Source organism: Monodelphis domestica, chromosome 6 (genome assembly GCF_027887165.1).
Source record: "Monodelphis domestica isolate mMonDom1 chromosome 6, mMonDom1.pri, whole genome shotgun sequence".
NCBI classification, from domain to species: domain Eukaryota; kingdom Metazoa; phylum Chordata; class Mammalia; order Didelphimorphia; family Didelphidae; genus Monodelphis; species Monodelphis domestica.
The window spans coordinates 45,730,823-45,745,171 of NC_077232.1; the positions used below are offsets into that span (position 1 = coordinate 45,730,823).

At 37.3% G+C, this 14,349-nt stretch overlaps 1 protein-coding gene across 14 annotated transcripts in view; it reads left to right on the forward strand.

Moving 5' to 3' along the window:
- The window catches only part of DCDC1 (doublecortin domain containing 1), an 83,400-nt gene that overhangs the window by 21,583 nt on the left and 47,468 nt on the right, over positions 1–14,349 (forward strand). For 11 of the 14 annotated variants that reach the window (XM_016423463.2, XM_056801979.1, XM_007497215.3 and 8 more), the window contains 5 exons: positions 2,546–2,716; positions 5,868–6,053; positions 8,132–8,158; positions 8,981–9,184; positions 13,431–13,629. In XM_016423463.2, coding sequence (XP_016278949.2) covers positions 2,546–2,716; positions 5,868–6,053; positions 8,132–8,158; positions 8,981–9,184; positions 13,431–13,629 — 787 coding nt within the window. The remainder of the gene's footprint in view (positions 1–2,545; positions 2,717–5,867; positions 6,054–8,131; positions 8,159–8,980; positions 9,185–13,430; positions 13,630–14,349) is intronic. The other 3 variants (XM_056801977.1, XM_056801978.1, XM_016423465.2) reach the window with 2 other exon arrangements.

Sequence of the window (14,349 nt, forward strand, 5' to 3'; positions counted from 1 at the left end):
TTGTATAGCAATAGCTCTCTGAATTTTATTGTCTTAGAAGATTTCCTGGAACACCAAAAGAACCAGAGTATGTTAGAGGCAGGAATAGAATCAAGGTCTTATTGACTGCAAGGCTGTCCCTCTGTCCACTATATCATGATGCCTCCTGATGCAGTTCTTTTGAAATGGCAAAGCAAAAGTCCTGCCAAATTCAAATGCTAAAAGGCTTTATTTGAAATAATGGCCTAAAACTTTTGAAAATATAATCCTTTCAAATTTTGAACTTGGCTTGGGAATGTTGTATAAATCTATTGATAATATTTATATACCATCTTTCCAATAAAACACAACATGTCCAAACCAAAAAGTACAAGCATATTTTATATATTCTAGGAAAGTCTGTTTTCATTTCCTATTTTGGATCAGTTTGTGGAATTCCTAATTAAAAGGCAATGTGGTAGAATGTCATGGTATTAAACTCAAAGAGAAATGGATCTGGGTCAGCTTGGTGGCTCATTGGGTAGAAAGTCAGACCTGAAGACAGGAGGACCTGTGTTCAAATTTATCCTCAGATGCTTCTTAGCTCTGTGATCCTAGTTACTTACCCCAATACCTAACCCTTGTCATTCTTCTCCAGTGGAACCAATACTTCATATCTATTCTAAGATAGAAGGAAGATAGAAGGTAAGGAGATGGGAAGAGAAAAGGAGAGGGAGAGGAGATGGGGAGAGAGAGGCAAAGAGAGAAATGAAATGGATCCTTTTTCTATATATTCACTTAGGAAAACCCCAAATTAACATCATCTATGATATGTTGGGTTTTACTTTATTTTGTTAAGCATTTCCCAATTACATTTTGATGTGGTTCAGGCAGCCCTGGAAATTTGGGGAGAGGATTAGAGTTTGACACCCCTAGTGTAGTGAACAGAGTGAACAAGACTGAAGTTCATATACTACCTATGACACCTCTTAGCTGTGTGACCTGAGACAAGTCACTTAAAGTACCTAAACTTCAAGGTTCTTATCTGTAAAATGGGACTAGAGGGACCTACTTTCCTCACCAACTATTGTGAAACTTACATAATATATGCAGATGACGTGATAAGCTTTAAAGCACTATATACATGGTATTATTTTTATCATAATTTGTCTCTCATCTTCAATTACTAACAACAACAACAGTAACAACAACAACAAAGCCATAGTTGAGTTTGTTTATTGGATATAGATTAGACAAAGAGATGGGATAGTTGGTGGACCCATAGCTCTACTCTGACTTTGTATACAAGTGCACAAATTACCATAAGTCATGCTAAATGAACACATTATGGGTCTGCCGGACATCTAATTTATTCTGTATGTTTCTTATACCAGTGATGCAACTTGACTTAAAATGCCCTGCCTCCAACATTAGGATGTAGTCATCTGGATAGAGTGTAAAGGTTAACCAACACTTCTGTCCAAATGATAAATAGGGGCTACAAATTATTCTGGGTGACACTGTGTACATAATGTTACATTTCTTTTTATCAGATGCCTTTCTAGCATGAAGGGAAAGAAAACCCAGCTCAGATACTCTATTCTCTATTCTACTTCATAAAATGATATCCATACAAATATTTTCTTCAAAGGTCCTATTAAAATAAGTTTGAGTCCAAAGTAATTTGCATTATCTTTTGGGCTTTTGTTGTTTTGGGGTCTTCATATTTTTTCTTTAAGAAATCAGTTTCTGAGAGTACTTGTAAAATGGTCAGTGTGGGATAGTCAGGTGTCTCAGTGGACAGAAAGCCAGGAATAGGGATAGGAGGTCCTGGGTTCAAATGTAACTTCAGACACTTCCTAGCTGTGTGATCCCAATTGCCTAACCCTGACAGCTCTTATGCCTTGGAATTAATGCTTAATATCAATTCAAAGACAGAAAACATGGGTTCCCAAAAAATGACCAGTGTAACAGATGTTCATTTTCTATCAGGCAATCCCTCCTTCTTCTGCTAATATATGGCCATTACATTTTTTGGACAGCCTGGAGATGCTAAACTTGCCTTTCTCTTTAAAAAGAAGTTGGTGGACTCAGTTTTCTCCTTACTTCCAGTTCTTACCTTGTAGGTGCTATTCATTTATTGGTTTTTTATATCTTTATGAAGATCTTTGGTTTTCCATTATACCAATTAGTACCATTGCTGGAAGACTATTTGATTTCTTATACTATTTTGAATGGTGTCTACAAAATCAGTAGTAATCACTTGGTTCTTACTTAATGTACACAACAATGGCCATGAAGATGGAGGTGGTCCAAGAGAAGAGCAACATGGCTTATAAAATATATGAACACTGTTGTTCAAGTAATATTGTGACATTGGGCTTTCCTGGTAAAGGAAGACAGCTCATTGGGTAGAGCGCCAGGCTTGGAGATAGGAGATCCTAGGTTCAAATTTTTCTTGGATCCCCAGCACATCATGCTGGCTAAGCTTCAGGCTACGTGCCTGTCATATAATAGGCAATTAATAAATGTTTATTAACTCATCCTTCCTATTTGATTCCATCTGTTTTGTTATTTCTTTGGGCAGAAATATAAACCATATGGGAATGGGGCTTCCAATCAAAAGTGGGGTTATCTGAAAAACAGGAAGGTGCTGAAGGCTTTTTACAGCACCAGGTTGGACATTGAAATCACGACTGCAAACTACGTTGGTGTTTGTACATCCTCTGTGGCAAAGGACGAAGAAATCAACCAAGTAGTAAGTGGGTATCTTTCTAAACTGGGCAGATGGCCATCAAGCTAAGACACTTCTTTTTTCTCTCGGGAAATGACCCAGTGACCCGAGTAGGATACTGTCTGGAGAGTGACTTGGTGAGACTGAGAAACGTAAAGGAATGAAAACAGCATTTGTGAAGGTTTCCTCATGCAAAGCGCTGTGCTCATCTCTGGAAATACGGATAAAAGACCAAGCAGTGACTGCTCTCAGGAAGCTGCTGCAAGTTTGATAGAAAGGCTTATTGGTCCTCAGGGAACAGCAGTGGTGAGATAGGGGGTGACCCAATTTCTTTAAGGTCAATTCAGTGGAAAAATGGAACTATTGGGGAAGCTAAGTGGCTCATTGGATAGAGAACTGAGAGACCAGGGATGCTGCATTTAAATGTAGCCTCAGACAACTTCCTAGCTGTGTGACCCTGGGCAAGTCACTTAACCCCCATTGCCTAGCCCTTACCACTCTTCTGCCTTGGAACCAATACACAGTAGTGATTCTAAGACGGATGATAAAGGTTGTTTTTTTAGATAAAGGTTTTTAAAAAAGAAAAAAATGGAACTAATTTTGAGGTCGAACAATTGCTGATGCCAAGGATTTTGGTTTATGCATACAATCATATATATGCATATATAGGTAAACATATATAAGTAGTTGTTTACACAAATAGAGTTATATCTATACATATAGAGGTAGTTACATCCATGAATATAATGGTGATGTAGTGACCTAGTTACAATTATATGTATAGATTTATAAACATCATAGTGCATAGTACTGAACCTGGACTCAGAAAGATTCATCTCCCTGACTTCGAATCTGGCCTCAGACATTCACAAGCTCTGTGATCCTGGGCAAGCCATTTAATGCTGTTTGCCTCAGTTTCCTCATCTGCAAAATGAGCTGGAGAAGGACATGACAAACTACCTGTGTGACCCTGGGCAAGTCACTTAACTCCATTTGCCTCAGTTTCCTCACCTGCAAAATGAGCTGGAGAAGGACATGACAAACTACCTGTGTGACCCTGGGCAAGTCACTTAACTCCATTTGCCTCAGTTTCCTCATCTGTAAAATGAGTTGGAGAAGGACATGACAAACTACCTGTGTGACCCTGGGCAAGTCACTTAACTCCATTTGCCTCAGTTTCCTCATCTGAAAAATGAGCTGGAGAAGGAAATGGCAAATCATTCCAGTATCTCTGCCAGAAAAACCCATAAGGTGTCAGCAAGAGTCAGACATGACTAAAATAAATAAAGAACAAACAACAATATAGATATAACTGTATCTTCTTATAGATACAGTTATATCTATATTAAAATTATGCAGATACATTGATATAGTTATATATGCTGATAGATATAACTATATGTATAAATATCTGTTACTATACATATGTGTCTATGTATACTTACTTGGACTCTAAATATGTCTGTGTGTGTAGATAGAGATATAATCATGTTTATATCTATATCTATGTAGAGTAGAGCCCCCATACCCACAGCAGATTTGTTCTAAGATCTACCAGAGATGGCTAAAACCACAAATTCCAGCTATTAGTTGGAAACAATGGAGATCAAGCCCTGCCATTAAAGTCTGTCAAGAAATAAATCCTGAGTTTTTCTGTGTTTTGTTTCTGCCTAGACTTGTGATTTCATCCCTCCAGGGATGAAAACTCCCTCTGCCAGTGTAGATCTCTATCACTTTTGTAACTCACAGTGCTAGACTAGAAAGTCTCAATCTTGGATGAGTAGGGGGAGATCACGGACCCCTTTGTTGAAAGTCTAATGAATACTATTTCAAAGTCTAATGAATACTAATTCAAAATAATATTTTAAATAACTAAATAAACTCAGAATGTTTTTCAAAGAACAAAATAAAATATGCAGCATTACAGAGGCAATCAATTAGAGTAAAATACAGTTATCAGAATATTTTTTTTTAATTGAGTGACTTTAGCAGAGTTGCCCAGAGCCACTGAGAGGTTATGTGAGGGGCTCCTGGGTATACAATAATATGTAAATGAAGAAAGAAGGGGAAAAATGAGTGATTTTTGGAAGCACTTTATAAATACTATCTCATGTGATCTTGGCAACAACCCTAGGGATTAGCTACTATTATTATCATCCCCATTTCATCGAAGAGGAAACTGAGGCAAATAGGGGGTAAGTGACTTGCCCAGACTCACACAAGCTAGTAAATGTCTGAGTTAGGATTCAAACTCAGCTTTTCCAGACTCCAAGTCCAAGACTATTCACTGTGCTGCCCTGAATTCCTGACCCCAAATTTGGCCATTTGATAGTCAGCATTTTACATAGCACTTTAAGCTTTACAAAGTATTTTGCTGCTATAATTCTATTTCATCCTCATAATGGTCTTTGGAGAAAGGTGCTATCATTATCCTCATTTTGCCAGTGAGGAAACTGAGGATAAGATAGCTTAAATGATTTACCTATAATCATACAGCTATGGAGAATCTGAGGCAGAATTTGAACTCTGTTCCATTTAAAATTATCATTATTTAACCTGCACTGGAAGAGCAGTCTCAAATATCCATCTCAATGATTCTTTCCCCTGGAGAGGTTCATCAACTACTGCCCAGACAGTTGGAATGGAAAGCACTTGGGGAATGCACATGATAACCAAAAAATAAATTAAAACAGGATTTCTAGGGATTCCTGAGGGTGATTCCCCCTAATTTCAAAAATCAAAAAATCAAAATCAAAAATAAAAAAAAATTAATTCAGATTTCCAGGATTATATTGGATTCTAAAATGTCTCATAAGGTCAATGTATTTCCTTGCTTTGCCCCATTATAATTCCATAGATTCAAGCCCACACAAGTAAGACTCCAAGGTCTATTGTTCCACAGAGCTGCCCATGTCATTTGTCCTTTTCTTTATACATGGCTTAATGTAACATTTTGGACCAGCCTTTGAGAAATTGGTGATAAAGAGAACTTGACTTAGACTCCAAAGATAAAGAAGGGAATCCATTGTGGACTTTACACCACCCCTTTCCAAAAAAGGATGTAAACACTTTTTAAGTCTTGGGTTAGACTCTGAATCCTTCCAAGGAGCCTTTGGTCTATGTTGTCTTTAGATCTGCCTCTTTGGGACAATCAGATCTCGTCTCTCCCTTCCAGGGCTACTACTTCCGATTACCTGGCCGCAAGACAAAGATAATGGTCTGCCTGGCCTGTGCAAAATCCCTGATTGGCCAGAAAGAAGTGAAAAAATTACCCCCAACGAGCAAGTTCCTCTGTGCCTTTGGTTCCAAGGAACAAAAGCAATTCTCCTTAAAATATCTTAATGTCATCGGCATGAACCAGGTTTGTAATACACTGAGGTCTGCTAACACTTGCTGTGACAATGAAACTGCCGCTCTGTGTTTTCTTTCCACATTCTCACTTTTTTAGCCCATTGACAAGACTCATTCCATTTTATTCTAATAAATATTAAGTGCCCACTATGTGCTGGGGGTGAGGGGATAATCCAGGATGTCCCAAAAGTCTTAGTATAATATTATACCTTTTTTTACAGCTGTAAAAAGCTTTAATCTGGACTAAGACTTTTGGGACATCACATAAAAGAACAGAAACAAAACAATTCTTGAACTCCTGGAACTTCTTCTCTGCCCTTTCTATTTTTCTTCTTTTTAAATGATACTTTTCTCTAACCACTTTAAATTACTTCATCATTTTCCTAGTTAGTTTAAAATACATTTCCTAATAATAATTTGAACTTAACGTCTCTGACACTTCTGTTTCTCCCTTCCCTACCTCTACTCTTTTGCTCTCTAGTCAATTCATTTTAATTTAAGTCAACAAACTTTTATGAAGTACTGAGTAGGACAGAAATGGGAGCTTATATTTTGCTGAGGAGATGCAGCATATGCATAAAAAGGTGAGGTATTTTGAGGAGTGAGAGGGCTAACAACTGGGAGAGGACAGGGAACATTTTGAGAAAGAAGCACCACAGGAGAGATCCTTGACATTTCTGAGAGGCAGAGATAAAGAACAACTTCATTCCAGGACTAGGAAACACATAGACAATGGGGAATGGAATGAAGCTGAAGATCTATCCAGTCATCCAGTTTGTTTGAAGCATATAGTATGTAAGTGAACCCGTTGTTGTTCAGTCATTTTCAATCAAGTCTAACTCTTTATGATCCCATGCAGAGTTTTCTTGGCAAAGATAGTAGAGTGATCTGCCATTTCCTTCTCTAGTTCATTTTAAAGTTGAGGAAACTGAGGCAAACAGGGTGAAGTGACTTGCCCAGGGTCACACAGGTAGTTTGCCATTTCTCTCTACAGCTCATTTGACAGATGAGGAAACTGAGGCAATCAGGGTGAAGTGACTTGCCCAGGGTCACACAGCTAGTAATTGTCTCAGGCCAGATTTGAACTCAGGAAGATGAGTCTTCCTAACTCTAGACTCTACACTCTATCACTGTACCACCCAGCAACCAACTAATATGTGGACTAATCCTTTTCAAAGTTAAAGGAGTAACAAGCCCTTCCACAGCTTAATGTGCGTATGTTGGGCACTAAGAAACCCTAACAACTCTTCACTGATGCAAATACACTGAGGGAGATTTACTTGGTAATTGCTAATATGCCTCAGTTCAATTATCCACATCTCAATTTATGGATAATGGCCAGAGAGCAAACGGCCCCCTGACCAACATGAGATCTCAGTTTAAACCAGGGTGACTTCAGCATCCCAATTAACTTTTAATTTTGTCAAGGATAAGCTTGTAGTGAAATTTATCATTGTTTCAGCACCATGGCCAAGGGGCAGGTCTCCGGAACAATTCCCAATGAATATCCCATCTCATCTCTATTTTCATACATTGTAAATAAACCAAGGGAAAAAAAAATTAATCAGTGGCCTGATAGTGTAAAAAGGAAGAGAAATAAAGAGAGGGGAGTCCCAGCTTTCCCCTTGCTGACTGAGAAGGGAACAGGAATGGCAAGGGCATAAATAAGAAGAAAAAAAAAGAGAGAGAGTAACATGATTATTTCCTATTTATCCTATAGAGAGAGCCCGTTCTTCCATGATTGTTTACATATTGTCTCCCTCATTACTTTGTGAGTTTTCTTGAGGACAAGCAATGGTGTTTTCTTTGGAGCCCCACTGCTTAACACAGTGCCTGGCACATGTTACTGTTGAGTTGATTCAGGCATGTCCAATTCCAGCTCATTTTACAGATGAGGACACTGAGGCACACAGCATTAAATAACTTCCCTAGATCGCACATCTAGTGTCTGAGATCAGATTTGAATTCAAGAAGAGGAGTCTTCCAATATTCTACCCACTGGTAAGCACTTAATAAAATACTTGTTTACTTAATTTGGCATTATGTTTAATGAGGCTGTTTTTTTTTCTTTCCCTATTTGCTACGAAGCTGACTTCTGGTCCTCCACCTCCTGAGGTGAGGAAAGTGAAAGTGTGAAATCTTTATTTGTCATACTTAAGATATTGCTGGGGCAGCTAAGTGATGTAGTAGACAGAGCACTAATCTTGGTATAAGTGTAAATTAAAGAACTTGGGTTTAGGGGGCAGGTAGGTGGCTAAATAGTTAGAGAGTCAAGACTAGAGAGAAGTCCTGAGTTCAAATCTGTACTCAGACACTTCTTAGCTATGTGACCCTAGGAAAGTCACCCCTCCATTGCCTAACCCTTACCGCTCCTCTGCCTTGAAACCAAAACAGTATTGCTTCTAAGATGGAAAGTAAGGTTTTAAAAATTAATTTGTTTAAAAAATAAACTTTCAAGAGCAAAAAAGAGCCAAAAAAAATTCCTGGCCCTGAGTTCTGTGCCTTTCCATCTTCCTGATAATTAGTTTCCTCCTCTGTAAAATGAGAGATCTGATCGATTTATCTCTCAGGACCATTCCAACTTCAATATGGTTTGGTATTGTCATTTCAGCAACTGTATTTCGTAGTTGGAGAATTTGCCACAATAATGATATAGTTCTCTACAAAGTGCCCTGAGCACTGACTGTAATTTGTGGCCATATTAGGATGCTAAGAGTAGCTGCACAGCCATTTAGATTTGTCTGAAGTTTAATTACTTAATTTTCATGCAGAAATCTCACAAGAGTCTCACAAGAATCCAACACAAAATATAGATGTCAAAAAATATATACTTATCACATGGAGACAGAATTTGGTCACAATACCAAAACAAATATTTTGTCCTGGGAGATTTATGACAATAAAAATGTCATCAGTATGCTCTCTGGTGTTTTGCAGGGTGATTTAGCCACTTATGAAGCTGAAGATGCTATAAGGCATTATGAAGATCTTCTATTAGCTTTTCAAAAAAAGACCTCCACGCATACTTTATCACATAATATTTTGGCAACCATGCGCCAGACACCGGTGAAAATAATTGCACATAGAAATGGAACAGGATGCTCTAATGGCAAATTAGTTATTGCTCAGTCTTTCCCCATGGTAAGTGACTTTTTTTGTTCAGATGCCAGGTTTCCTTTCAGACTCTCTGATGTCGTCAGTTGTTTTTTCTTGCAATGTAGTGGTCATGGATGCTAAAAGTCCTAAACACCTCTAAACTTGCAAATGATATAATGGCTATTTTCTTTGTATAAATATATATATATATATATATATATATATTTCTTATATATATATATATATCCTATATATCCTATGTATAAAATATTTCTTGGACTAAAGAAAATGAAAAAAGAGCAGTAGGTTTTTCTTTTATCTTGTAGGGCTGAAAATATACAGATGTGAAGGCAATGTGTTTATAGGGCAGAGATTTCAAAATTGGCAAATATTTGACAAAATTTTTAAAATTTAAATTCAATTAATAATTATATTATTTAAACTTGTTTAAGTGTAAAAATCAGTGAAATAGAAATCAGATTACTTTTTAAAACTGTTAATATACAGCCCACAGGGATTATTATGTATCAATCAATTCGTGGCCCCCATTTGTATTTGACACTTTTTTCACATAAGGAATAGATTAAGGGACTTGGAGCTTGGAAGAACAAGTTATTTAACTTCTCCCAACTTTATTGTTTTTACTTGTAAAACATGAATATCTCAGAGCTTCGACTTTTACAGGGTTGTTATAACGTCCAACAAAGATATTGGATATGTGTGTGCACGTACATATATATTTAGTGTGTGTGTGTGTGTGTGTGTGTGTGTGTGTGTAGTTGGGTGGCTGGGTAGGTGGGTGGGTGTGTGGTTATGGTGGTTGAATCATTTCAGTCCTGCCCTACTCTTTGTGATCTCATTTGGGATTTACCTGGCAAAGATACTTCAGTGGTTCCCTGTTTTATTCTCCAGCTAATTTTATAGATATGAAATCTGAGGCATACAGAATTAAGTGACCTGCCTAGGGTCACACAGTAAGTATCTGAGTCTGAACCCCAGAAGAAGTCTTTTTGACTCTAGGCCAGTACTCTTGTACCATATTGCTACATCTAGAGAAAGAGACAAAGATGCATTTTTATCTATTTATTCTTTTAAATTCTTTTCTTTTAAATTTATTTTTAAAATATATAATAAAATACCTACTTTAAGCTATTTTAATGATTTATTCATTATTATATTATATTAATATAATTACTATTTGATTAATTTAAATATATAATAAAATATATTGAAAAGAATAAATAAAAACGACAGCATAGGTAGCTTTGTATATTAGGAAGTATGTAGAATTTCTAGCCAAGAGAATGTGGGTTCAAATCTCAGGTGTGTGACTTACTACCTTTGTGACCTGGGTCAATCACTTATCTCATTTTCACAAATGCAGAACTTAAAGAGTTGGACGAGATTACCTCAATGGTTTCTTCAGATTTTAAATCTGTTTTCCTATGGTCCCATTTACTTCCATATTCCAATTTAATTTCAAGATACCTCATATCAATATATCAATGATATTTTATCAAAATACAACATATATAATGATATAATATAAATGCTAGACCTAACATAATGGTTGTTAATATTTAATAAATAAATTCAGTATTTTATGTGCCTACTGTTTTTATTCTTGGCACTAAGAAAACATGAAAGTTAGATAAGACATGGTCCCTGGTCTTCAAAGACCTTGTAGTCTGAACCCAAGATATGATTACAGATCTCTACAATATAAAATAATAAATTATTTGGAGAGATTCTTTAAGTCCCTGTTAAGGTTTTTTGGGGGAATTTGTCACTGAGATGGGGATGTCAAGGACATTTAATAGAGGAAATAATATCTGAATTCAACTATAAGAATAGACAGGGACTCAATCCATAAGGGCTATTAGATTGGACATTCTAGGCATCCTTTGTAGAAAAATCTGATTCTCTTGTTTTCTAATTGGCATGGCACACTTAAAGGATCTTTTAGTTCATTTCCATCCCTAAGGAGCAGAAACTATGTTAAGATACTTGGCTCAACCTCAGATCTCATTGATGTAGTTTCTTTTTCTATTGATGCCAATCACGACCTGTCCATGTTGACTCATTATCCTATGACTCTTGACCATGTCTCGCTGAATATTCAATACAAGGAAACTATCCAATGTTCTTGGGAAAGGGAACTACCTCTGCCTCTTTTGGCATTATGTAGGTGCCAATGGGCACCTACTATTTAGATATAAATAAATAAGATTTGTTGTCCCTCATTCTCACTACATGACTCACCCATTCCTTTTCCTGTTATATATCTCTGGTGATATTTATAGCTCATTTTATGTATTTTCCACATAGAGATTATTTCAAATAAAAATAGACCAACAGGCCAATAATCATGGTACTTTCCCAGTAAAAATTCTTCTGTATGAAAGTACTATGTAAATTATAAACCCCAGTGCTCAGTCAATATTTTAGCATTCATTTCTCTCTGGCACTTCACCTTAGTACAAGGGCACATCTATCCATCTGCAACCATCAGGAGGTTCTTTGGGGAGAGAGAAGTGACTCTTTTGAGCAAACCAAAACAATTAAATATCGGTTCCCAATTTTTAAATTAACTATCAGACCCAGTATTTAAATGTCCGCCCATGAATCTGTGAAGATATGTTAGTAAAACTGGATCTTAGATTTTCACCAACATTAGTAGTGAAAAAAAATCAGAGTTCACCTGTGTTCAGAATATAATTAGACTGGTTTTATAGGCATTTTTATTTCTTGGTGGAATGAGGTTGTTGGAAGATAATGAATGATCCCTTGTTTTCTCCCATTGTTCCCAAACTAAGACTTGCCACTTCTGTCTCAGTAATAGTTAATCCCCAGGAGCACTTCACCCTTTTCCAGGTGTGATCTAATTTGGATCCTACCAGAGGCCAGTTAGCTTCCCATAGAGAATGTGTGCTCTCCATATTCATGGCAGCCATTTTAGTATTCACAAGAATTTGGGGACCAAAATTCAAAAATGAGAGAGTCTAGAAGTTGCCCAGAACAATGATAGAGAAGCAGCTCCATGTGTACATCCTGGGCAAGGTGAATCAGGAGGACAACTTGGAGTTAGGCAGCCCTTTGTTGGGATGACGTACATCAAATAGAAGATCTCACTGGACACTCTCAGTTGAGATATGGGAGACATTATCCACAATCTCATATTTAGAGAGGGAGGATAGTACTCGAGCTAAGCATGAGAGAGCAAGGCAAGAATTGACTTTAGGTTCTTCCTTGCTAAAAAAAAATAGAAAGGAGACAGTAAAGAAATTCTCTTTGTAGTCAAACATAAATAATGTTTATTGGGAAAACATTGGTGCTCAGTGAACTAACAAACGCAGGGGAGCCAGAGGCTCCCAGGGCCTCAGCTAGGCTCCATCACTGCCTGGTTTTGTGGCCTCAGGCAAACAATTTAACCCTCCTGCCCCTTCCTCCATTGTAAAATGGAGGTAATGACATTTATCATCCATTTTCCCAACAGCTTGGTCATGAAGGTTAACTAATCATTCATTTTTGAGCAGTTTGTACATAGGAAGTACTACAGAAATGCTAAGCCACATTAGGAAAACAGCAATGTTTCTAGGACTCACCTCAAGGAAATCCCTTGATTATAAAATGTGCTCAAATATCCTGTTTGGATTTATAACCAAAATGGATGGAGGAATTGTCATAGAAAACTTAGGCTAACTTGGGCCCTATGAACCACATATATGAATAGATACATTGCAACTGTGCATATATAGATTACATGTAAAACATCCATGTATATACACATGTATACATATAGTCTACGTGTGAGTATAATATTTGTTATTATTCAATCATTTCAGTCTTGGTTGACGCCTCATGAACACATTTGAGGTTTTCTCGATGAAGGTACTAGATTGGTTTGCCATTTCCTTCTCCAGCTCATCTTATAGATGAGGAAACTGAGGCAAACAGGATTAAGTGAGTTGCCTAGGATCACACAAGTGTCCAAGGCCAGATTTGAACTCAGGTCTTCCTAACTCCCAACCCAGAGCTCCTTCTGGAAGACCTAAGTTCAGATATTGACTCTTTCATTTACTACTTTCATGGGCTCAGAGAAATAATTTAATATCTTTGAGTCTCAGACTCACATATATCTATATATGCTACTAGGTTACAGTTTGGAGTAGGGTTCCTGGGCATTCAATGAGTTTCTGCATTAAAATAGAGGATGACCTTCTTCAGAGTTTAGTCACCATCCCCAAATCCCTATCCTTGTGCCTCAGTTCTTATAGCATGCATTTTCCAGCTTCTTTCAGGATGCACAATACAGCTTGGTCTGACCAGAGCAGCTTCTAGACTCTATACATATGATGGCACCACCATTCTTAGCCTAAATGATCTAATTTTTTGGGCTGTGAGTGAAAACTTGAAGCATAAAAGCCTAGAAGTAAAGAAATATGCACTTCCAGAGGAGAACAAAGAAATGGCCATTATGAGTAAAGAAGGTAAGTCCAACATGGCGGAGCTGAATTATCCCCTCAAATCTGAGTCAGAAGACCTTCATTCTAGCCCTGGGATCTACCCATTGCCTTCGTTGGCTTCTCTGAACCTCAGAATTCCTCAACTCAAAGATAATGGGGTTAGACTTGATGCCCCAAAAGGTGCTTTCCATTTTTATATCCTTTACTTCTAGGTTTCATAGCAATTGTCTTGGAATTTAAGATTTAGAAGGGACATTTGAAATAATCTAGTCCAACCCTTTAGTTATATATATATATGAAGGAAGATGAGATCTCTAGAGGGTTTGTAACTTGTTGCAAGTCACAAAGTCAGGAAGTTCATTTCAATGGGACTTTTCTAGTAAAGCTCATGCCTTCCCTCTTGGTTACCTTCAATTTATCCTGTGTAGTCTTCTTTATACATACTTTGCCTGCTGTCTTTGCTGTTAGACTCCTTAAGAGCAGGGACTCTTTTGCCTTTCCTTGTATCCTCTGAGCTTAGCACAATGCCTGGAATGTATTGTTGTCAGGTTGTTCACTTGTTTCTGAGTCTTCATAACCAACCCCAAGGATTATCCACTATGTACCAATGTCTATTCCAGCTGCCTGGCATAGAGTAGATGCTTAATAAAAGCTTGGCCACTGGCTTACAGGTTCCATTCATGGTCAATCACACACAAACCAAATGGATTATTATCATTTATTTACTCAGAAGCATTTTTCAAA